At 41.3% G+C, this 26,544-nt stretch overlaps 1 protein-coding gene across 1 annotated transcript in view; it reads right to left on the reverse strand.

Moving 5' to 3' along the window:
* Positions 1-25,672, reverse strand: part of tdrd12 (tudor domain containing 12) — a 147,019-nt gene extending 121,347 nt beyond the window's left edge. Inside the window, exons 1-7 of the mRNA XM_087996141.1 lie at positions 25,582-25,672; positions 18,333-18,399; positions 11,811-11,975; positions 11,028-11,164; positions 2,446-2,565; positions 1,369-1,424; positions 716-801 (exon numbers count right to left, since the gene is read on the reverse strand). Of these exons, the coding sequence (XP_087852267.1) occupies positions 716-801; positions 1,369-1,424; positions 2,446-2,565; positions 11,028-11,164; positions 11,811-11,975; positions 18,333-18,356 (588 nt within the window). The 5' untranslated portion in view covers positions 18,357-18,399; positions 25,582-25,672. The remainder of the gene's footprint in view (positions 1-715; positions 802-1,368; positions 1,425-2,445; positions 2,566-11,027; positions 11,165-11,810; positions 11,976-18,332; positions 18,400-25,581) is intronic.
* Positions 25,673-26,544: the final 872 nt, after the last annotated feature.

Raw genomic sequence — 26,544 nt, forward strand, 5'->3', positions numbered from 1 at the left:
AGCTGTAGCTCTTAGTTTGAGATGTAGTATGCAAACACTCTTCAGTTGAGATGTAGTTCTTAATATTTAAACAGTCTGTATACTGACTCTGGACAGCTTGTTCTGTCGGCATCAACAGTTCACCATCTCAATAGACACCAATTACAAAGGTGCTGCTTAAAATGTATTAATAATAGCAAGCCTTTTGAATAGCATAAGCAGAAAAATTCTTTTTGCCTGGGCTGTTCGCTTCAATTTAAAAATCGGGAGTTTCCCAATTAAAAACTTCACAATTCTTGTTGACTGCTCCAGACTGAAATTATCCATCTTTCAAGTATGCACCAACATTACTGACATCTGCAGTTTTCTCTTTGGACCAAACTCCTACAAGCCCTTCTGGAGACTCTGCTTCTTTTAAGTGAAGATAAATGAATTTTTCTTGACCCTGTCCCATGGACTGTCAAGTACAGACTCTCATGCTTTCAGGAACACAGTCCCTATTTCACACACAGTCTTTGGACTGGCAGTACACTCTTGGAGTTTCTCACGTAAAATGTCCCCTGCAAAAAGCCAGTAAATTTTATTGATATCAATGGATCAGATATAAACAAGCAGGATTATAAGTCCCAAGAGCAATCTCATTGCATCAATTCAAAGGAGACCATAAAAAAATACAGATAATAAACTGGTCTTTTAATTTTTTTAATGCATAACCATTTATACTAAAACAATTTACCTTTTCATCATTTAGCGAGAGGTATAATTGAACTGCAAAGGTATCCCCAGTCACACTTTGTAATTTTGCTTCAGCAACATCAGATTCTGTTACAGACAATAAATAAATTCCCATATGTAAAGCAACAATCATGATTTAAACTAATTACATCATACAATGCATCGCAGCTCTAAAACCAAAAGCTTTAAAATTACTATCACACTCAGGACCTTTGGGCTTCTGACTAAGATGCTAACTATTATACATTCAAAAGGTTTAAAAAAAAAAGAAAACTTACTTTGTTCACAAAGCTATGAGATTTGGTACAAAGGACATTCTGTAGTACTACTTAAAACATGATACAAACACAAATCACCAGCTTGAGTCTGAATACTAAGTTATAATACCAGCTCCATTCATCTAAGACTCTCCATGTACAATCAAAATTTTAAAAATGATAAATGCCTGCCCAAGAGGACCATAGGACTGCACACTCATTACAGAAAGACAACTCGTGGTGATCTTAACTACGAAGTCATTACACCTCAGGTGAGGGGAAAGGTTGAGAAGACAGAGTCTTCATGGTAATCTTTGCTGGCATGTGAATTGAACCCACATTGTGACAGTCATTCTGCATTAAAAACCAGCTGAAGTGAAAAAGTAAATAACCTTACCTCGGGACATTTTTTGGAAATACTGTATTGCGGCACTGTCCCATCTTACTGCTGGGCTGTAAAGTCGCAAAAGAAAATGCAATTTGCATATTTAGTAACAGAACAAGATTATAACTTTTTCCTTCCTCTATTTTGAATTAAGAAAATGTTTTAAACCCATTACAAAGTTGAGTGTTATTTCATGTTATGCTTTTCAGAATAAAACGTAAAATATTTGTGAAAACATTTCAGTAACAAGTCCGCATCAGCATATAGATTCTTGAGAAGGTTCAAAACATTTTGGAGATTATTCTGCAGTATTGAAAGATACTTCATTTTAGGAATTGCTGTCTCCCAGAAATGTTAAATTTATATCATAAGTGCATTCAGCAATCAAATTATGGCAGCATGCATTTTAAAAATTGAAATTCAGTTTCACTTATATTAGATCCACTATAATCTTTTGGAAAAGAAATATATTTCCTTACGTGGATTAAATTCTGGCACAAGTATTCAAAATCAGAACTCAACCTCACTTCCAAGGAGTGGAGGTGAGATCCGGCAGTAATCTTTTGCATGGAACTTGCTTTTCCACTGCTTCCCAAGTGACTAACACCATGTAGTTGACTCCTAAACTGCACAATAACCTTAGCTTTTTAATTCCATTTTCTAATGTATGAATCTATATCCCAAATAGAGTAGGATTGGGAGAGAATTCTTTTGATCGTGGACTGTTGGCAAATCAGGAACCCCCTCAAACACTTTTCTCCAGAGATTTTGGCAGTGACCTTAAAGCCCCAAGCCAAGTGAATCATTAACAATTTTAACCATCTTCCAGCAGTCAAGGTCAGCCCATCAAGCAAATCACAAGCTAAATAAAATGAAGCATTAATATTTGCAAATTAGAAGCATATTTTGATATTGATCATTGGTGTTGGCTTTAAAAAAAAACTTAAATGCACACATTAACAGGTTATGACAATTGATTTGCAACACGTGTAATTTTTGGGTGTGGATTTTTACTGTAATATCAAAGCTGATCTTAAACATATCTAAAGATGTGTAGGTTAATTAACATTTTGCAACCTTGACACATACCCAATTTTTGCTTTCTCTTCACAAACATCAACATGCAAGGTCATTGGCTGTATGCCAAACAATGTAAACTTTTTAGCACGGTATGGCAGTTTCCAAAAGACATCAACTGCTCTTCGTACACTGAATAGAAACATGCATGTTGATCAGCGTTTTTTTTTAAGAAAGTCACACAAATAACATTAAAATGACACAAGTTACAGTTAGTTTAAACTTTATGCTGGTTTCAAGGTAATGCACCAAAGAAATATTTATACACACTAGTTCCATCTAGCTGCACAAAATTAGCGACCATCTTAAACACCACTTCTACTGTGACTCAAACTATCAGCTAGTCATTGTACATAAAAACTTGAAAAAGATTGCAAGAAACTTATTTGCAGTTAATATAGCAATAGTTTTAGCAGTCAGAAGAAATTATAAAGTGTTCATTTATTAAAACTGTCATACCAACATATCAATTCCCACTAATACCATACAATTTCATGGTTTTACCTTATATATTTCGGGCAAAATACACAACAGCAAAGTCACAAGATTAATGCTGAAAAAAAAATGCTGAAAAAAAGGTGGATGAAGGTGGGAGTAAAGGTGATAGGTCGGAGAGGAAGGTGCAGCGGATAGGTGGGAAGGAAGATTGGCAGGTGGGACAGGTCATGAGGACTGTGCTGAGCTCGAAGGTTGGAACTGGGGTAAAGTGGGGGGAGGGGAATTGAGGAAACTGGTGAAGTACACATTGATGCCCTGGGATTGAAGGGTCCCAACGCAGAAGATTAGGCATTCTTCCTCCAGCCGTCAGGTGGTGAGGGAGTGGCAATGGAGGTGGCCCAGGACCTGCATGTCCTCGGCAGAGTGGGAGGGGGCATTGAAATGTTTGGCCACCAGGTGGTGGGGCTGATTGGTGCGGGTGTCCCAGAGATGTTCTTTAAGACGCTGTGCAAGAAGGTGTCCAGTCTCCCCAATGTAGAGGAGACTGCATCAGGAGCAACGGATACAATAAATGATGTGTGGAAGTGCAGGTGAGACTTTGAATGATGCGGTAAGCTCCTTGGTGTGTTGGGTGGCGGGGGGGTTTTGGGGTGGGGTGGAGATGTGGACACAGGTTTTGCAATTTCTGGAGTGGTAAGGAAAGGTGCCAGGAGGGGAGGGTGGCTTGTTAGGGGGCGTGGACCTGACCAGGTATCGCAGAGGGAATAGTCTTTGCAGAAAGCAGATACGGGTGGGGAGGGAAATCTATCCCTGGTGATGGGGTCCATTTGTAGGTGATGGAAATGTCGGCAGGTGATGGGATTTATGCGGAGGTGTGGAAGGCGAGGACCGGGGGGGGTGGGGGGCCGCAGGGGAGGGGGTTGGAGGGGTGGGGTTCGAGGACGGAAGTGCAGGATATGGGTGAGATGCACTGGAGGGCTTCTTCAACCATGTGGGAGGGGAGATCTCAGTCTTTAAAGGAGGCGGCCATTTGGTATGTTCTGTGGTGGAACTGGTCCTCCTGGGAGCAGATGCGACGGAGGCAGAGGCTGAGGAATTGGGAATATGAGATAGCATTTTTGCAGAAGGTAGGGTGGGAGGAGGTGTAATTCAGGTAGCTGCGGGAGTCGGTGGGTTTGTAAAAGAAAATGTCAGTGTTGAGTCGGTCTTCATGGACGGAGAATGAAGAGGTCCAGGAAGAGGAGGGAGCTGTCAGAGATGGTCCAGGTGAATTTGAGGTCAGGGTGGAATGTGCTTGTGGAAGTGATGAACTGTTCGACCTTCTCGTGGGAGCACAAGGTGGCACTGATGCAGTCATCAGCGTAGCGGAAGAAGAGGTGCGGTGTGGTGCCGTGCCGATCTAACTCCGGAAGATGGACTGTTCTATGTAACCGACAAAGAGACAGGCATAGCTGAGGCCCATGCTGGTGCCCATGGTACCCCTTTCGCCTGGAGGACGTGGGAGAATTGGAAGGAGAAATTGTTGAGGGTGAGGACCGATTCAGCCAAACGAATGTGTGTGTCGGTGGAAGGGCACTGGTGGGAGAGGAAGGAACTGAGAGCTTGGAGGCCCAGGTCATGGCGGATGGAAGTGTAGAGAGAACTGGATGTCCATGGTGAAGATGAGGCGTTAGGGACTAGGGAAACAGAAGTCTTCGAGGAGGTGGAGGGCGTGGGTGGTGTCCCGAATGTATGTAGTGAGTTCCTGGACTCGGGATGGGACAGTATCGAGGTAGGTGGAGCTGAGTTCGGTGGGGCAGGAGCAGTCTGAGACAATAAGTCGGCTGGGGTAGTTAGGCTTGTGGATATTGGGAAGGAGGTAGAATCGGGCCGCGCGGCGTTCCCCAACAATGAAGTTGGAAGTTGTGGGGGGAGATCCCCTGAGGTGATGAGGTTGCGTATGGTATGGGAGATGATAGCTTGGTGATGGGTGGTGAGGGCATAGTCAAGGGGGCGATAAGAGGAGGTGTCTTCGATTTGGCGCCTGACTTCAGTGGTGTAGAGGTCAGTGTTGAAAATGTGTTGCTGGAAAAGCACAGCAGGTCAGGCAGCATCCAAGGAACAGGAGAATCGACGTTTCGGGCATAAGCCCTTCTTCGGGAAAAGAGGTCAGTGTGCCAAATTACCACTGCACCCCCTTGTCCGCTGGTTTGATGGTGAGGTTGGGGTTGCAATGGAGGGAGTGGAGGGCTGTGCGTTGTGAGGACAAGAGATTGGAGTGGGTGAGGCAGTTTTACAGGTTGAGGCGGTCGATATCACGGTGGCAATTTGACATGGAGAGGTTATGGGCAGATCACGATGGCAGTTTGACATGAGATCAAGGGTAGGTCACGGCGACAGTTTGACATGAAGAGGTCAAGGGCAGCGTCACCTCCTTTGGGGACATCACTACTGACCCCACAACCACGCCCACTTGAGCCACTGTCCCCGCCCCCACCTTGAACTCCAGCCCAACTCCACATCCTAGCTCCCATCCCTACCCTGTCTTCACCATTCCCCCAGATCTTCCCCTCACTGAGGACGATCTCCACGTAGTTGAAGATGCCCTCCAATGCATCTTATCCATGTCCCGCACCTCCATCCAAGGCCCCAAAGGAGCCTACCACATCATTCAAAGTTTCACCTGCACTTCCACACGTCATTTATTGTATCCGTAGCTTCCGATGCAGTCTCCTCTACATTGGGGAGACTGGATGCCTTCCTGCAGAGTGCTTTAGAGAACATCTCTGGGACACCCACACCAATCCACCCCACTGCCTCGTGGCCGAACAGTTCAACTCCCCCTCCCAGTCTGCCGAGGACATGCAGTTCCTGGGCCTCCTGCATTACCACTTCCTCACCATCCGACGCCTGGAGGAAGAACGTCTCATCTTCCGTCTCGCGATCCTTCAGCCCCAGGGCATCAATGTGGACTTGATCAGTTTCCTCATTTCTTCTCTCCCCATCTTACCCCAGTTCCAACCTTCTAGGTCTGCACCGTCTTCATGACCTGTCCCACCTGTCAATCTTCTTTCCCACCTATCCGCTCCACCCTCCTCTCCAACCTATCATCTTTACCTACACCTTCATCCACCTATTGCACTCTTGGCTACCGTTTCCCCAGCCCCACCCCCCCTCCCATTTATCTCTCCACTCCCGAGGCTTCCAGACTTTTTCCTGGTGAAGGGCTCCGGCTGATTCTCCTACTCCTTGGATGCTGCCAGACCTGTTGTGCTTTTCAAGCAGCGCACTCTCGACTCTGATCTCCAGCATCTGCTGACCTCACTTTGGTCCAACGATAATACTAAACAGTTTCATTTTTTGGATAAAATGATTGGTGCTGATGATTCAGCAGATTGCAATGTTATGCTGATAATAGGTAGAACTTCTGTGTCAATTTACAAATTACCTCCTCGATGATTCTTTTATTTGCAGAGCCACAAATGATTTGATAATGGCATGCTTTGTGTGATTGAATATAGTGAGGTCTTCAGAACATTAGAAACAAGTTAGGTAAATATGTAAAAATATTCCATATTAGAATTATTAAGGCATCTGAAAATATGCAATAATGAAATGGAAAGCACAAGCTTTCAGAAAATGTGTTCAAGTGATCTTGCCTATGTTCAATGTGGACAGTTGTGGCTCTTTAAGCTTTGTGCCCATTTTTATACATACACTCGCTTCCACTTGAACTAATCAACCACTGTTATTTCCATCATTGGTATTTCACAGTTCCTTCTCCCCACCTCCGTAATCTTTCATTTCATTCTTCAGTATATGAGGGGTTCCTCATAGAAGTTTTCAAAATCATGAGGGGCATGGATAGGATAAATAGACAAAGTCTTTTTCCTTTTTGGGGAGGGGGGGGAGGTGGTCCTGAACTAGAAGGCATAGGTTTAGGGTTAGAAGAGAAAGATATAAAGGGACCTAAAGGACGTTTTCACGCAAAGAGTGGTGCGTGTATAGAATCAGCTGCCAGAGGAAGTGGTGGAGGATAGTACAATTGCAACATTTAAAAGGCATCTGGATGGGTATATGAATAGGAAGGGTTTAGAGGGATATGGGCCAAGTGCTGACAAATGGGACTAGAATTGGGACTAGATTAGTTTGTGATATCTGGTCAGCCTGGAAGAGTTGGACCAAAGGGTCTGTGTCCATGCTGTACATCTCTGTGACTGTATACAAGTTCTTGATTTCGATGACAACTCAACATAAATTCTCAATCTTCTCTCCTATCAACCCATCAGAAACAATCATTAATCCGTGTATCTCTGAGCATTTTCCATTAGGTCCATAATAGCACCAACTCTCCTATCCCCCAAGGATGGTGAGTGAGATGGGTTGGCATACTAAAATTAACCTCTGTCCTGCTCTATCCATAAGACCATAAGACATAGGAGTGGAAGTAAGGCCATTCGGCCCATCGAGTCCACTCTGCCATTTAATCATGGCTGATGGGCATTTCAACTCCACTTACCCGCATTCTCCCCGTAGCCCTTAATTCCTTGTGACATCAAGAATTTATCAATCTCTGCTTTGAAGACATTTAGCATCCCGGCCTCCACTGCACTCCGCAGCAATGAATTCCACAGGCCCACCACTCTCTGGCTGAAGAAATGTCTCCGCATTTCTGTTCTGAATTTACCCCCTCCAATTCTAAGGCTGTGCCCACGGATCCTAGTCTCCTCGCCTAACGGAAACAATTTCCTAGCGTCCATCCTTTCCAAGCCATGTATTATCTTGTAAGTTTCTATTAGGTCTCCCCTTAATCTTCCAAACTCCAATGAGTACAACCCCAGGATCCTCAGCCGTTCCTCATACGTTAGACCTACCATTGCAGGGATCATCCGTGTGAATCTCCGCTGGACACGCTCCAGTGCCAGTATGTCCCTCCTGAGGTGTGGGGCCCAAAACCGGACACAGTACTCTAAATGGAGCCTAACCAGAACTGTATAAAGTCTCAGTAGCACATCACTGCTTTTATATTCCAACCCTCTTGAGATAAATGACAATATTGCATTCACTTTCTTAATCACGGATTCAACCTGCATGTTTACCTTTAGAGAATCCTCATCTAGCACTCCCAGATCCCTTTGTACTTTGGCTTTAGAATTTTCTCACCGTTTAGAAAGTAGCCCATGCTTGTATTCTTTTTTCCAAAGTGCAAGACCTCGCATTTGCTCACATTGAACTTCATCAGCCATTACCTGGACCACTCTCCCAAACTGTCTAGATCCTTCTGCAGCCTCCCCACTTCCTCAGTACTACCTGTCTGTCCACCTATCTTCGTATCATCAGCAAACTAGAATGCCCCCAGTCCCTTCATCCAGATGCGGCCCCAACACTGAACCCTGTGGGACACCGCTTGTCACCGGCTGCGATTCTGAAATCCCAACTCTCTGCCAACTCTGCCTTCTGTCAGACAGCCAATCCTCAATCCATGCCAGTAGCTCACCTCGACAAACATGGGCCCTCACCTTACTCAGCAGCGTCCCGTGTGGCACCTTATCAAAGGCCTTTTGGAAGTCTAGATAGACCACATCCACTGGGTTTCCCTGGTCTAACCTACTTGTCACCTCTTCAAAGAATTCTAACAGGTTTGTCAGGCACAACCTCCCCTTACTAAATCCATGGTGACTTGTTCTAATCCGACCATGCTCTTCCAAGAATTTAGAAACCTCATCCTTAACAATTGATTTTAGAATTTTACCAACAATTGAGGTTAGGCTAATTGGCCTATAATTTTCCATCTTTTGTCTTGATCCTTTCTTGAACAATGGGGTTACAACAGCGGTCTTCCAATCATCCGGGAATTTCCCTGACTCCAGTGGCTGTTGAAAGATCTCAACCAATGCCTCCGCTATTTCCTCAGCCACCTCCCTCAGAACTCTAGGATGTTGCCCATTGGGGCCAGGAGATTTGTCAATTTTAAGGCCTTTTAGCTTTTCTAGCACTATCCCATTTGTAATGGCAACCATACTCAACTCAGCCCCGACTCCCTTTAATTGTTGGGATATTACTCATGTCTTCCACTGTGAAGACTGATGTAAAGTACTTATTAAGTTCTCCTGCTATTTCCTTATCTCCCATCACTAGCCTTCCAGCACCAGTTTTAATTGGCCCAATGTCTACTTTTGCCTGTCGTTTGTTTCTTATGTATTGAAAGAAACTTTTACCATCATTTCTAATATTACTGGCTAGCCTACCTTCATATTTGATCCTCTCCTTCCTTTGATCTCTCTTTGTTATCCTCTGTTTGTTTTTGTAGCCTTCCCAATCTTCTGATTTCTCAGGGCTCTTGGCCACTTTACAGGATCTCTCTTTTTCTTTGATACATTTCCTGACTTCCTTTGTCAGCTATGGCTGTCTAATCCCTCCCCAGGTAATCTTTCTTTTCTGGGGATGAACCACTGTACTGTGTCCTCAATTATACCCACAAACTCTTACCATTTTTGCTCTACTGTCTTCCCTGCTAGGCTCTGCTTCCAGTCGATTTTCGTCAGTTCCTCTCTCATGCCCTCGTAATTACCTTTGTTTAACTGTAACACCATTACATCCGATTTTGCCTTCTTTCTTTCAAACTGCAGACTGAACTCTACCATTTTATGATCGCTGCTTCCTAAGTGTTCCCTTACTTTAAGATCTTTTATAAAGTCTGGTTCATTACATAGCACTAGGTCCAGAATAGCCTGCTCCCTAGTGGGCTCCATGACAAGCTGTTCCAAAAAGCCATCCTGGAAGCATTCCAAGAATTCCCTTTCTTTAATCCACTGGCAACATTATTTACCCAGTCCAGCTGCATATTGAAGTCCCCCATGATCACCGTGACCTTGCCTTTCTGACATGCCTTTTCTATTTCCCGGTACATGTTGCGCCTCTGGTCCTGACCACTGTTAGGAGGTCTGTACATAACTCCCATTATGGTTTTTTTGCCTTTGTGGTTCCTCAATTCCACCCACACAGACTCCACATCATCCGACCCTATGTCATTCAGTGCCATAGATTTAATTTTGTTCTTAACTAACAAGGCCACCCCGCCCCCTCTGCCCACCTCCCTGTCTTTTCGATAAGTTGTAAATCCTTGGATGTTTAACTGCCAGTCCTGAACCCCCTGCACCATGCCTACCACATCATAATCATTCACGATGATCAGTGCCGTTAGTTCATCTACTTTGTTACGAATGCTCCGACCATTCAGGTAAAGTGCCTTAATGCTAACATTCTTATCATTAGAGATATTGGAAATCATAAGATGTCCTAAATTATCCTTCCTTTTTGTTGCATTCCTAATCTGCCTCAAGGTTAAATCCATATGCATACATACTATCCACCTGCTTATCTTTCCATTTAACTCCATACTCCCTGTCGCTTTCACTTTCCCTTCCCCCCAACTCAGAAGTTTAAAGTCCTACTGACCACCCTATTTATCCTCTTCGCTAGAACATTGGTACCAGATCAGTTCGGGTGGAGACCGTCCCAACGGTACAGATCCCCCCGGTTCCAAAACTGATGCCAATGCCCCATGAAATGGAATCCCTCTTTCCCACACCAATCCCTTAGCCACGTGTTTACTTCCCTAATTTTCTTATCCCTATGCCAATTCGCACGTGACTCAGGCAGTAATCTGGAGATTATGACCCTTGAGGACCTGTACTTCAATTTCCTTCCTAGTGCTTGATAATCCCCAAACAGGTCCTCCACCCTAGCTTTGCCTATGTTGTTAGTCCCAACGTGGACCACAACAACTGAGTCCTCCCCCTCCCGCTCCAATATCCAACCCATCATGCTCCCCTTCTAACCTATTATTATACAATCAGATATTTCTCACCAGAATATTTACTAACTCAAATTGGACCTTTGTCGCTATAGCCTCATCATGTGTGACACTATTAGTATCCTGACAGCAACAGTGAACACATCTTACTGACATTGCACTCCTTCTCCCTTAAACAAGTCTTCCTGGTAGATCAAGGGCTGCTTGATTTAATGTCCAGCAATATTTAAAGTATTAGCTTGATAAATACAAAAAGTAACTTTTAAAATTAAAATGTTTTGTTGTCAGACCATTATTTAAACAAAATGACTTTTTCATCAAACTTAATAATACAAGCAAATTGAGCATGATTAATGCTTACTCATTTGCTTTCACCAGAATGTGTTTTGCGTAGTCAACTAGGAAACACTCTGCAAGGTAACTACTTCCACTTGATACAAGAGATTCAAGTATTGCCCTGCACCAGCAACGTAGTTCATGGCAGTATATAGCACAAATCTGCAAAAAAGACAAATTCATTGGACAATCACAAGAGGTACAAGTCCTGTCACTGTGCATGGATTACTCATATAGCTATACATTTGGCTGCAGCTCCAACTATTATTATGAATTTTTAAACACAGGCGAAAGTTTAGGACACTTTTCAGTATTTGCTCAGAAACAGACAAAATACAGTTAGTACATTAGGAAGTTCTTTTTACTATGCTCTATTATACAATCAGTTAGAATGCATGTAACTATAAAAAGGTACTTCGAAAAGTAAAGAAACAAATTGGATTTATATTGCATTTCATCACATTCTGATTCCAAAGAATTATTTTTTTCGAAGTCAGTCACCATTAAGTGGACAAGCAGCAGTCAGGTTATACTGCTCTACAAACAGTAAAGAAGATGAATAACTGGATAAGTAGTAAACAGACTTTGACTAGGATGCTGTTCTTTAAATAATGCCATGAAATCTATAACATCAAGTTGAGCAGGGAAAGCCTCAACTTCATATCTAGAGATTGTAGTACCCTGTCAGAGTTTCAGTTCAGTAGTTCAGCATGTCAGCACAGATTATCCAGATGAGTTTTAGAGGCTTAGTCATTGATTTTTACATGCTTAGAAATTTTCTCAGGCAGAATAGAAAATCCAAATCTACCTGCCCCTGTTCTAGAACCGCAAGTTTAATTTCTTCTGAATCTTCATCTCTTCTGTTGTAGACTTGATTCATCTTTTCCTCCAATCTTTGATACTGGTTTGCATTTTCAACCAGATCACTGAAACCATTTGTTATTCGCCCCCAGAAACAGCTAGGGTCTTCCACCTAAGCACAAACAAGTAATAAACAATATATCATTTGGCTACCCAAGTATCAGATGACGACCACTGAAGTTTAATGTGAAGTTTAATTGCTGTACCACCATGAAATCCTTCACCGTTACCACTTTGGAGATTGCCATTGACAATGAAATAACTGGAACAGCACATAATCACTGCTTACAAGAGCAGGTCAAGAGAATTGTGCTAAGTAACTCAACTAATTCCCCAAAGTCTGCACACTATTTTTAAAGCACAAGTCAGGAGTGTGATGGAAGACTCTTCATTTGCTGTGTTTGAATGCACTTCCAACACTAGAAAAAGCTCAACATCAAAACCAGCCTGCGTGACCAACATCCCATTCATCACCTTAAATATTTTGGCCCTCAACTGCCACTGCACAGAGGCAACATGTACAAAATGCACTTTTGCCCTCTGATCTTAGAGGCATCCGCCTTTGGGAAGAGATTGTCACAATTTGCTCTGTTTCTGTCTCTAATAATTTTGTACAACTCAAATTTGATATCTATCTCCTGGGTTGCTAATACCTTCTGGGTCTTTGGATTTGTACAACATGGTTCTTTTGTTCCTCAGTAGTCCTTTGTAAATTATCATTCATTGTGTATATCCTTCCCTTATTGCACTTAACAGGATTAAATTCCACCTGCCATCACTCTGCCTAATTTACCAGCTGATTGATATCAGACCTGAAACCGTCTGCCTCACTATCAACAAACAATCTTCATGTCATGTCATCTGCAAACTTACTAAGTATACTTTGTACATACACACCGAAGCTGTTAAGGTGCATAAACAGCAAGAGTCCCATTACCAAATCATGTGGTCACAGGCTTCCAATCACAAAAACAAAACTCCATAATCAACCTGTGCTACCTATTTCAAAGTCAATTTTGGATTTGTTTGCAAACTTGCCTTGGATCCTATAGGCTTTTACGCTTTGGACGATCTTTGTGGGATATTGTGAAAGGCTGTACTGAAGTCTGTGCAACCTACATAAACTGCACTACCTTCATCAATATATTTAGTTACCTTATCAAAACTCAATTCAATTCGCCAGACAGGGTCTGTCTCGAACAAATCCATACTGACAATTCCTGCCTTTCTAAGTACTGATTTATCCTGTGCTTGAGAATTGTTTTGAATAATTTCCCTGTGACTAACAGGTCTGTAATTACCTACCTATCCTTGCTGCCCTTCTTGAACAAAGTACAATAGTCATTCTCAAATCAAAAGGCGCTTCATCTGTGGCCAGTGAAGGATTACATATATCCACCAGGGCCCCAGTCATCTCCTCCCTTGCCTCTCATAGCACTGCAGCGATATACACACCTACATACCTAATATCTCCTTATTAATCTTAACATGGCCCAGAACCAGACCATGCAAATTTAAATCCCAAACTACTATGTCTTTCTCCCCCGTGAAAATAGATAAGAAATATTTATTCAAGACCTCACCCACAAACATTGGGTCCTCACACAAGTTGCCTCTTTGGTTTTCTAGAAGATCATACTCTTTCCCTGGTAATCATCTTACTCTTAATACACATCTAAAAAGATTTAGAGTTTTCCTTGATCCCGTTTTCCAAAGATATTTCATGGCCCCTCTTTTCCCTCTTAATTTTCTTTTTAAGAAACCTCTTACTTTCTCTTTACTTTTGAAGAGCCTCTACTTTTCTCAAAAAAGTGCTGTTTTGACATATGGTTCCTCTTTTTCCTTTATCAACCTCTCAATATCCTTTGACACGCAGGTTTTCCTGGATTTACTGGCCCTGAATTCTCACTGAATTGCATTTACATTACTCCCACTTTCCAAACATAGTTACTTGCCTACAAGTAGCTGCTCCTGGTCTATGTTAAACACTTAATTTCACCTCTTTCGATAATAGATTTTGAAATTTAGAGGGAAATGACGAATATCCCAAAATGTTTACCCACTGAAATCTCAACCACTTGATCGTTCCATTTCCTAGGATTAGATCTAGCACAACTCCATTTATAGTAGGGCTACCGATATAGATTAGATTTAGATTACATTAGATTACATTACAGTGTGAAATCATGCCTTTCGGCCCAACAAGTCCACACCGACCCGCTGAAGCGCAACCCACCCATACCCCTACATTTTCCCCTTACCTAACACTACGGGCAATTTAGCATGGCCAATTCACCCAACCTGCACATCTTTGGACTGTGGGTGAAAACCGGAGCACCCGGAGGAAACCCACGCAGACACGGGGAGAACGTGCAAACTCCACACAGTCAGTCGCCTGAGGCGGTAATTGAACCGGGTCTCTGGGGCTGTGAGGCAGCAGTGCTATCCACTGTGTCACCCACATATACTGGCAGAAAAAAAACCCATCTTGGATGCACTTTAAAAATTCCAGCCATTATGTATGGCATGGACTGGTCAGACTGAAGGGTCTGTATACGTGCAGTATGACTCTATGACAAGAAAGGCAGTCCAAAAGCAGCATCCTTTAAAGATCTGATCACTTTGAACCAGTGAATGGGAGATTCAATTCATATAACCTGACACATTACTCCTGAAGCAGCTGGTCACTGCAGAACTGGGTTATAACAGAAGACTCCCAGGAGGAGAAGACCACAAAGCTACCCTGATGAGATTAAACTTCCTTTCAATCTCATGGCAGTCCTTGGCTTGTGATTAACAAAAGTAAACAGTTATCAAGTTTTGAGAATATTTGTAGTTCAGATTAAGGTTCTGGATGTAGGTTTGCTCGCTGAGCTGGAAGGTTCATTTTCAGATGTTTCGTCATTATAACTCGGTAACATCTTCAGTGAGCCTCTGGATGAGGCACTGATGGTGTAGCCTGCTTTCTATTTATGTGTTATTATTTATCCGTAAATAAGCAGACAAAACATGTCCAGAAACCCTAGCCACTCTCCTCCACATCAAAGCCATCTCAGAAATGACTGCCAGATTACTCTGACATCATGGTAGCCCACAAACCCACCAACACACTAAAAGAGTAGCTAATGAACTTGGAAGCCCCTATACAGACAAGCAAAACTAATGTAATTTACAACATACCTTGCAAGAACTGTAACAAACACTACATTGGACAGTAGGGCAGAAAACTAGCCACCAGGATACATGAACATCAACTAGACACAAAAAGACATGACCCACTCTCACTGGTATCCTTACATATGGATGAGGAAGGACACCACTTCGACTGGGACAATAAATTCATCCTAGGACAAGCCAAACACAGATATGCACGAGAATTCCTCAAAGCATGGCATTCTAACTAGAACTCCAACAATAAACAGGAGACCCCCGAGAAAATGAACAGGAAATGTCATCACCATGGGAAATGACATCACCAACCCAAGGAAACTCAAATACATAGTTAGAAAGCAGGCTACACCACCAGTGCTTCATCCAGAGGCTCACTGAATACGTTACCTAGTATGGTGGCAAAATGCCCAAAAATGAAGCTTCCAGCTCAGAGAGCAAACCTCCATCCAGAATGAACAGTTACATTAAAGAGGTAAAGTTGTCCTAGTCCCAGAAGAACAAGGGGCTGCTCTCACATTAGGGAGTGTGGTGAAACGGTTAAAAATTATGTCCCAATACATGTGTGAATCTAACCGGAATGGAGGTGTTGCTTAGTCCCGTGTGCTTCTTATCTGTATGTAACCAGAATGGAATGTGTTTTTTAGCCTTGCTCTGCTGTTCACATGAATGTTTATATCTGGAAAAGAGTATATCAGCTGGAAAAGTCTCCAGTTCGGTGAGTCTGCTCCGGGGTTACGTTTAACCGCCGAGCGTGGGTTGTTGGCAACCGCTCTACGAGAACTGACGGCTCCCAGTTCCGGTAACATGTAGAGTGAGTATAAGCCAGACCCGGGAGTCTGCTCCAGGGTTACGTTTAACCGCCGAGCGTGGGTTGTTGGCAATCGCTCTACGAGAACTGACGGCTCCCAGTTCCGGTAACATGTAGAGTGAGTATAAGCCAGACCCGTTGTAAGTATGAGACCTGGTTGTGGCGACGCTGCGGGGAATAAAATGCTCATATTCTAGCAGACTCGCCTCTTGGTCGTTTGTTCTGTGTCAGACTACTCTCCTACGAACCTGACCTTGAGAATTTTTTAAAACAGGGAGGGAGAAAGACAGAGGGGAAGACAGACAGAAAAGAAGAAAGAGAGAGAGAGAGAGAGAGAGAGAGAGAGAGAGAGAGAGAGAGAGAGAGAGAGAGAGAGAGAGAAGAGAGAAAGAGAGAGACACACACACACACATAGATGGACAGAGAGATGGCTGGTGTTGGTGTATACTGGGAGCCATACAGCTCAGGCAAGAGCAAGTCAAGAAGATAGGACCTTGATGTTGACTTCAGGCAATACGTGAATTGAACCCATACTGTCGGCATCACAAATCAGCCATCCAAACAACTGAGCTAATAATGCAAAGTTGAGGCAGAGTGTGTGCATCTCCAAACATGTCATGGCCGTTCCAGCATTACCTGCTCTATATATGACAAATTCAGATAGCACTTTGAACTTAACAAACATTTCCGAACCTATTGACCCAAAATGAAAGGAAGGCAATCTCCATCTGACAGATGAAATGAAAAAGCAAACATAGGCCATTCAGCCTATCAACTACATGCCCCCAACTACATCACAGCTAAACTGATCCTCTATTCCACTTTCCTCCTTTTCCTAGAACTCTTGATGCCCCTAGTACTCTGTCTATCTCAACCGTGAATATACTTAATGACCCAGCTTTGACAGACTGTAGGGTCAAAGAAATGCACAGATTCACTATCCTCAGAGGATTAATTCATTCTTCTGAGTCCTAACCAGCCATCCACTCTGTCATGCACCCTCCAGGATTCCTATATTCACACAGAGTGTGATGGGTAACTTCACAATCGTCCCTTAATCAACTGTCTTTTGGAAATCCAAACATATTTCATCAACTGGTTCTCCTTTATCTATTCTGTTTACATCCTCAAAAGAATTCTGATAAGTTTGTCAGACATAATTTCCAATTCGTGAAGCCATGCTGTTTAATTACATAATGTATTTCCAAAGTTGTCCAATCTTTGGACTTCTTGTTGTGCACCAAACCACTAAACATTACCACTAATTAACATCTTGTTAGTGACTATCCCCTATGCTTGATCAAACATCCTGAGCTGGCTTGCCAATGCATGAACACCTTATGATCAATCTCAGATTGGTTACATATGTGTGTCCTGTTCCTTCTTTAAAAGTGCGTGTCCTGTCATTTTCTTTAAAAGTGAAAGACATCTTACCTGATGATATTACTTCCTACTATCTCCTGACTTGCTCCTCAAATCTCCCTTTTATAACAGTGTGTCCCTATGAGCTTAATAACTTCATAAATCTCTACCAAGATAATGTGCCACCAGCAGAGTAATTTGTCTGATTAAAGTATGAAGTGTGAGCTCCAAATGATTCAATATTATCCCAAACACCCAAAGAAGTATCTCAAAGAATTCTCAAAAACTCCAAAGCTTTCCAATATCATCTGTTAAAAGAACATGTCCACAGTAACTGGTGATTCCTAAAACAAATTGACTAAAATTACTTTCAAAACAGCACTACTAAAATAAAAGCAAATTACTGCGGATACTGGAATCTGAAACCAAAAAAGAAACTGCTGGAAAATCTCAGCAGGTCTGGCAGCATCTGTAAGGAGAGAAAAGAGCTGACGTTTCGAGTCTAACCGACCCTTTGTCAAAGCTACTCAGAGCCTGCCTTAGAAATTAACTGAATGTTAAAATGGAACTTAAAATGCATCGCAAGATACATTAAAACACAAAGCTCAAAGTAACCTACAAGAGTAATAGTTACAAACCACCTTTGAGAAAAAGCCTTTTACATCACAGCATTTTTACATTTGCATCCTAAAGTTCACAGTAGCTTGAGCCATAAAAATACATAAACCCATTATCTTACTTTGTACCTGGGCCATATAGCTTTCCTTCCTTATGAAAAGTAGTTTGTAACTAACTCTAATTACACAAAATTTGATTTAACTTCTTACTTGCTTAATAAAGTCATATATATTTTTAAAAATCCAGCCATCTCATTCAGGACAAGAGATCATTCTAGACAGGAGAACAAAGACAATCCATTGAAATAAAACTGATCATTCAAAGGAGTTGATGAAATCAGCTTCTGTGATCGTACTGTAAAATTTCACAAATGAAGTGGAATTTCATGAAGTGCACAATTTTAAATGAACAAACTTTAAAACAAACTGCAGTCTGATCAAATCAGCTAAAACCAAGTATCAGTTTTTTTATATACAAGGAGATGAAGGCACAAATGTTAGTTATGGTTACCTTGATGATGAAAATTTCAAACATCTTCTGTGTGATGGTACACAATTTTAAATGTGTGCAAATTCTCCTGTTTTGAAAGAAAGAAATTTGTCATATTGTTTTTCATATTTGTTTTACCCCTTGAAAAATCCGAAATGTAGTTCAACAATGCAAATAAGAAACCAGATAAAGTTATACTGTCAGAGATATTTTGTTTAGTTTGAGTAAATCATCTTCTTACAGCTTTGGACTTGCCAAACAGAAATTTACAGTTGGTACACATTCAGCTTTATGGCAATTTCACTGGTGCAGCAGGTCTGTAACCTTCTCAACAGTTACTTTATACAAAAATTAACTCCATGCTCTGGTGAGGTTTCCAGCTTGCATATTACTTTACTTCCACACCCTCCCTTCACAAAATTCCAAATGACACAACTGCAGCAAAATCTATTGACCTGTACTAAAATTAGCAGAACAATGGCCAACTAATTGGATACTGTCAAATGGGTAAATTGTTGTACTTAGTGGCAATCCAATACAGTCATTCCTTAAGGGTTTGCAAATTGCTAAGGATGAAATTGCATTGCAGCAGGTCACCCAAATGTCAACATAATCGAAACATTAAGCTTCAGAACAGAAGTCATAATTAAACTGCATAAAGTGGCTGAGCAGAGGCTGATAGCTAAGTTTGGTACCCATAGGGAGGGCCTCAACCGGGACCTTGGGTTCATGTCACATTACAGGTGATCACCATTGCACTACACACACACACACTCACATGCACATGGACACAGATACACAGACTCCCACACATGCACCCCCTCACAGACTTAAGACACTCTGCACTCACTACACACACACACACACACTTTCTCACACTCACAACCCCCACCCCAGACAGACACACACACAGAGACAGACAAAGACCACATGCACACATATATATTGTGTGTGGTGAATTTTTTTTGGTACAAAGTTACATTGCACTTTGCTCAAAAACCACATAGATTCATGTCGAACTCTGAGCTCAAAAACTGCATGAATTTATGTAAAACTCTGTTATTTCACTTTTTAGATTGGAATCAATCTAAACATCAGGTCATAGATAGAGAACACAGGGGGCTAACACCTTCAACACATTGTCTAGCTATCACCATTGTTAACAGCTAACCCGAGAATGCAACTTTTAAAAAAAAGGGTTTTGTGATTTACACATGAAAGAAGTGAAACTATTACTGTATTCTAACAGATGAAAGGCTTAACAGACAATCAATTCTTCAATGTATAATTTCAGTTACATCACACTGCAAATTTTTGCTATAAATTCTGTGTTACGATCGAGCCCTCCACAATCACCTGATGAAGGAGCGTCGCTCCGAAAGCTAGTGTGCTTCCAATTAAATCTGTTGGACTATAACCTGGTGTTGTGAGATTTTTAACTGCATAAATTTCTGGTTGCGTTAACTTTTGTTTAACAGGATCATACGTTCAGACATCAGGCTTTTTGACCAATCGTGGCTTTTGTCAGCTCCTTCAGAGAGTTATCCAATTAGTTATATTTCCTTGCTTTTCCCAAAGCCCAGTCCTATATATTTTTTGCTTTTCTAGTATATATACAAAAACGTTACTGCTCAGTCTGCTTCCATCATTCTTTCTGACAGTACATTCCAATATTTTTTTAAAAATTCATCTCTCTTCTGGTTCTTTTAGCAGTTATTTAAAATCTGGACTACCAATTCATCTGCTAGTAGAAATAGTCATGAGTATCACTATTAAATCTCTCTGTTATTAACCTCTGTTCCAAGGAAAAAACTTCTTGAGTGTCTCCACATAATTGCAGCCCATCATCTCTGGTACTAATCTAGTAATTTGTGCCATTACACACAAAGGAGGCAAACAAGTCTAAAAGTGCAGAGTTACGATGAAAGATTAACAAAAAAATTAGCAGAGGGAAGTCACAGTTAAATTCAGAGGGATATCTCAGATATCAATGTAGAAATATAAATCCAGAGAATTAATTTAACTTATAAATATAGGAACCTTTTCACAGAAAAAGTGATACAATACCATGAAATGAACTCCCAGATGGAGTGGTGGCTCGAAAATGTTGGAATACTTTAAAGAACGAATTAAATGCTAAAATCACAAGACTTCAGAACTCGATTGATCAAATGCCTTTTATGATATAATTTTCTTATGAAATCAACTTCACAACAGTCATAATGCAATACTGTATTCCTAAAAGAAGTACGCTTTGGTGAAGTATGCAACATTAATGTGAAGGCAAATGATCATTAAACAATTAAAAGCACAAAAAACAAGCTTCCAAAGAATTCATTCATTTAAGCAGCCCCATCTCTAAAAACATTCTAATATTGCCTGTTTGCTTGTGCAATCTCATCCAAAGCTATTCTATCTCTAAATATATATTAAAATTGACCCAGATTTCAATAATAACAAATGAGAAAACCTCTTAGCTTCACCACTTTACTGCGTTATGTAAATACTGGGACAGAATATAGGCCAAAATAAGGGAGACAGTAGCATAATGGTAATGCTATTAAACTCATAATCTAGAGGCCTGACTAATGCTCCAAAGACATGTGTTCAAATGTCACCAGTGAATAAATTCAATTAATAAATAAAATAAATTTGGAATAAAAAGACAGCCTCAGTGATGACAATCATGAAACTACAGTGATATCTGCTTAACTGATGCTCTTCAGGAAGGAAAATCTGCTGTTCTTAACAAGTAAGGCCTGTGATTTGAAATTAACCAGAATGCAAATTAACTCTCAACAGCCCTCTAAAGTGGCATAGTAAGTCACTCAGTTGTATCATATTGTTTTGGCCAGGTCAAATATAAATAAAACTGAATAGACAACCCAGCCATCCACTAGAAATAAAAGGAGGTGTACTCTCTCTGGTCAACTCCAAAATCCTCTGAATATAAGGGGCTTATGTGAAGATTATGAGAGTCACCCTAAAGCTGAGTCAAGCAGTACCCTGACACAAATATGCAAGTATGAAGATACCTTACAACCAATATCTCAGACAAAAGGTGTGGTGCTGGAAAAGCACAGCCAACCAGGGAGCATCCAAAGAGCAGGACGGTCGACATTTTGAGCATAAGCTCTTCATCAGAAATATCTCATATACATCCATCACCCTGCCACAGGCAAACAGAGTTGCAGCACAGTGGCATATAGTTAGGAAGGAGTAAGACTAAGAATTCTCAACATGAACCCCATATTCAATTAAGTCTCATGGCATCAGACCCAACATGGGCAAGAAACCATGTTGATGATTCGCACCAACCAATCTCCCTCAGCTGATGAATCACTACTCTCCCATGTTGAACATCATTTAGAAAAAGAAAATTGAGGACACTAAGGATAAAGAAATATACTCCATGCAGGGTCTTCAATATTAAATCACTAGGAGTGGTTCTGATGAGCTAGACAAGTTCTGACAGAAACTTGCTGGTCTGGGCCAGTGATATTGAATCAATAACACGGAGAAACTATTGACCTCAACCTCACTAATCCACTTATCGAAGCTGCATCTTTCCATTTGAGTACTGATAGCAATAATGATCTTTGAGTTCTCGTGGAGAAGTTCCTTCTTCTCAGTGGATGTCCTCCATTATTTTCTGCTGCACTACTAGTGCTTAACGGAACAGATCTTGAACAAGCAGCTCAAAACTGGACATTCATGATGTGCTGTAAGCTATCAGCAACAGAACTGCATTCTCTCACATTCTGTAACTTCATGGAAATGTGTTGGTGATAGCTTCAATTGAGGCATTATTGAGTGCACTGGCTGTTTCTTTAGACAGCAATAGTATGCATGGATATAGTGAAAAGGTAAGATATTGACATTAGACAAAGGTGTCAGACAATATAATAGAGCCAGTGGCAAGCATGATGGGCCACATGCACAGCAATATCTCAACATATCCCTCACTCCACTATTATCATTAAACCAAGTGATAATCTTGCTTCAGCATGGGAGCAGATGAGAGCCATACTTAAAATTAGATATATGCACATGAAGTTCCAGCACAGGACTTGCATGCAATGTTAAACAATGGAAGCAGCGTGTTAAAGAGTTAAGTGATTTTCCAAACAACAGATCAGATCCGTGGTACTACTTTATTCAGACTTGAATACTGGAGGCCATTAAATAATTAATTGAAAAAAATGCCTCAACGAATATCCCCATTCTTAATGCTGGTGGACCTCAACTTATCAGTATGGAAGACAAACTGAAGGTGTTGTAAGTGTTTCCATCTTTGTGTGTTAATGGAAGATTCATTGTGATCTTCTTAGGCTCGCAACATCACTATGCCAGTTTTCAGACAATTTACTTCAGTCCACATCATATCAAGAAACAGATATACACAATGGATGCAGCAATATTTATGGGCTCTGACAACATTCTGTTGCAAAACTGAAAACTTGTGGTCCAGACTTAACCATGCTTTTTGCCAAATTATTCTAGTACAACCACATCATGGGAACCTATCCAACAATGTTGCCCAACCCACTAAAAGAACAAGTCAAATACAACTGAGCTGTAGTCAATGACGATATTAAGGGATACTGTAACAACAATCTGATCACCAATATGCAATTTGAAATCTGCCAAGGGCACTTGGCTCTAGACCTCAATATAGTCTTGGTCTGAAACAAGATTTTAAAAAAAGCAATTTCTAGATGAGAATGACTGTTTTTGACATCAAGGTAGCATTTGTTCAAGAATGGCACTGTGATGATGCTGTCACTTTATAAAGATTATTTGTCCTGGGTTTTTTTTAAAAAGAGGTTGTAAAGGTAGAGGCACTGAAGAGGTTGGGGAGCTGCTTTTTTTAAAAACAGTTTAACAATGGAAGAGGAGTGGTTAGTTCTCCAAGTTCAGGTTCCAGTGTTTTTTAAGCTTAACAGTCACAAGGTGAGAGAGTACCAGAAGGGTTGCAAGCTTCAGTAAATAGTTCTTTACTGAATTTCTCTGAAATCTCTCTAGATTTTGATCCCTCCTGCCTGTAAGAATCTGTGTTTGAATTTACCTTTAGTAAGTTAAGTTGCTGTATCGAGTCGGTTATGTTTTCCAATTATTCAGTTAATCTAAATCCCGCTTTCTTTTGTTCATGGTTCAACTGTAATGCTTAAATAAATTCTATTTTGGTTAAAGCAGAGTGATTTGACCAGTTGCATCACAGCTGGAACAACCACTTCACATCTACCTTTAAACTAAGAAAAAGTTAAGGTCTAGACTACCTTCTTAAAGTATTTTGAGGGGTCTGGCCTGGTCCATAACAGCATCAAGAAAAAAATGGACATAAAAATGGAAGTTAATTGGAACCAGACAGAAAAGCTTTCATTGGCTAGAGTCATAGTCATAGTCAGCACAAAGGAAATGAGGCAAAAGTGAGGACTGCAGGAGATCAGAGTCGTAAGTGTGGTGCTGGAAAAGCACAGCAAGTCAGGAGAATTGAAGTTTCAGGCAAAAACCCTTTCCTGATGAAGGGCTTTCACTCGAAACGTTGATTCTCTTGCTCCTCAGATGCTGCCTGACCTGCTGTGCTTTTCCAGAACCACACTCTCAACAAAGGAAAATGGCTGTGTTTGTTGGAACCCAATTTCAGCCCAGGACATGATTACAGCAGTTCTGTGGGTTGTCTCTTTGGCCAAACAATTTTCTGTTCCTTAAATAACTTGACCTCTTTCGTATATTTAGGAATAAGATTTGCATTGATAATTACAAATAATAATTTAATTCTTTCATGGGGATGTGGGCTGCACCACCGTTTATGGTCAATCCCTAATTGCCTTTGAGAAATAGTGGTCAACCACTTTCATGAACTGCCACAGTCAATGTGCAATGTCCGGGAAGAGAGTTCCAGGACTTAAACTAAGTAATAATAAGTGAACAGCGATATGATTGCAAATCAGGACGTGAGACTTAGAGGGGAACTTGTGAATATTAGTACCTACGTAGTTTGTTTACCACTGAGAAGGACAAGGTTAGGGCTGAGAGTTTGGAAACTTTGAAGACCTTTGATGACCTGTTGTACTACATCTGGTAGATGGTAGACAAGGCTGTGACTGTGCAGTAGTGACAGTGGAAGACAATATTTAAGGAGATATTGGAGGTGCTGATCAAGCAAGTGTCTTTGTCCTGGATTCTGTTGAGTTACTTCAGTGTTGCTGGAGCTGTACTCATCCAGACAACTGGAGAGTATTCCATCAATCTGACTTGTACCTTGCAGATATAGGAAACATGAGAAACTACTCACCATAGAACCCTCAGGCTCCAACTAGCTCTTATAGTCAAAGTACTTATGTAGCCAACTGTGTGGATTTTAGTAAATCCTCAGACGCTGGGGTAGTGCATGCTTGCACATAGCAAGAGCTAGACACTATTTAGGCTTGGTCGATAAGTAGCATTGACACCACACAAGTGCCAGGTGAACATCAAAAGAGAGAATCCAATCTTCCCTTGACTTTCAACCATAATACCACAATTGAAAACCCCCACCATTAACATCAGATATTGAACTGGACCAGTTATACAATTATTTTTGCGAAAGAACAGTGAGTAACTCACATCTTGACGAACCACAGCCTTTCAATCATTTACAATGCAGCAGTCCAAAGTGTTATAATAATTTCCACTTGTCTGCACAAGTGCAATTCTATAATACTAAAGGCGCTCAAAAAAATGTACTATAAAGCAGCCCGATGATCCATATTTTGCTCAACACTCGTTGGACTATAACGTGCTGTTGTGTGATTTTTAACTTTGTTCACCCCAGTCCAACACCGACACATCCATTTCAATGCTACTGGAGGCTCACTAGTGCCTTCTTAGCAAAATGGAAGTTTTCACATCTCACGAATTTGCATTCTTGTCCAAAAGGAAAATAGTGGCATTTTACAACATTTCACCCACAGAAGTTCATCATTTAACAGAGAATGTGAAAATACCTATTCATCAACAGGTGAACTAAAGAACAGCGCTTTTATTTTTTTCTACATTTGACAAACTCTTTGAAATAATGAAATAAACACAAACTGCTGGAGAAACTCAGTCCTGTGACTTTTCTTCAGAACGCAGAGTTTCAGATTTCCGGCAGTTCTTTCTTTCACGTTATTTGTAAAAATATTAACGATTTGTCAAAAACAAAATGGTTTAATTATGCTGTCTGCCAAATACCCGCCCTTCTCTCTTTCTTTCTACCGTCTTCGCCTATCCACCCATTACTCACTTTACAAATTCTAGCAACAGAAGTTCACAATAAAATCGCCAGAGTGCTGAAAAAAGAAGAGTTTTTGTTTGGCACTGGCCTGAAATTTTAAATTTACACCTTCGCCTCGTCCAGTGAGACTCGCCCCAACGAGAGCGTCGGTTACTTCTCGGAGGCGGCGTGCGCGAGAGCCGCTCCCACCGCGCCTGCGCTCTTCGAGGATCTTCGACCTGATTTTGAGACCGACCAACTTTGGCCTGCTTCTGGGCGAGCAGTGACTGAGGACCTGTGAATTCATCCTAGTTGTTACCAGCTGTATCATCTCCTTCCATATTTGGATGTAATAGTTGTATTAGATATGTGTCAGATTTTTCCATGTCCAGTTTCATATTATTGCATAAGACATAGGATCAGGAGTAGGACGTTCGGTCATTTGAGTCTGTTGTGCCCATCAATGAGTTCAATGCTGCTCTGACAATTCTCAACATCGGTCCCCTACAGTTTCTTTATAACCTTTGATTCCCTTATTGATTAAAAATCTATGTGTCTCAGCCATAAACATATTTAAGAATTCAGCCTCAACAGTTCTTTGTGGTAAGGCGTTCTGCAGATAGATTACCCTCTGAGACCTGTTAGGGGAGAGAATATTCTCATTCTTATCAGTAAGACATGCCTTTGGAAGCAAATTCACACCAACTCCATGTTGCACTGGAAGATGATGACAGGACGACACCATAAACTAGGAACCCATAATGGCCCATGTACATTTGAAAAATCATGAACATTTAGATTTAGATTACTTACAGTGTGGAAACAGGCCCTTCGGCCCAATAAGTCCACACCAACCCTCCGAAGAGCAACCCACCCAGACCTATTCCCCTGCATTTACCCTTTCACCTAACACTACAGGCAATTTAGCATGGCCAATTCACCTAACCTGCAAATGTTTGGACTTTGGGAGGAAACTGGAGCACCCGTTTCACT

Source organism: Chiloscyllium plagiosum, unplaced genomic scaffold (genome assembly GCF_037043375.1).
Source record: "Chiloscyllium plagiosum isolate Xiang-an unplaced genomic scaffold, Cpla_swu_hap1 HiC_scaffold_17, whole genome shotgun sequence".
In the NCBI taxonomy this organism is placed as follows: domain Eukaryota; kingdom Metazoa; phylum Chordata; class Chondrichthyes; order Orectolobiformes; family Hemiscylliidae; genus Chiloscyllium; species Chiloscyllium plagiosum.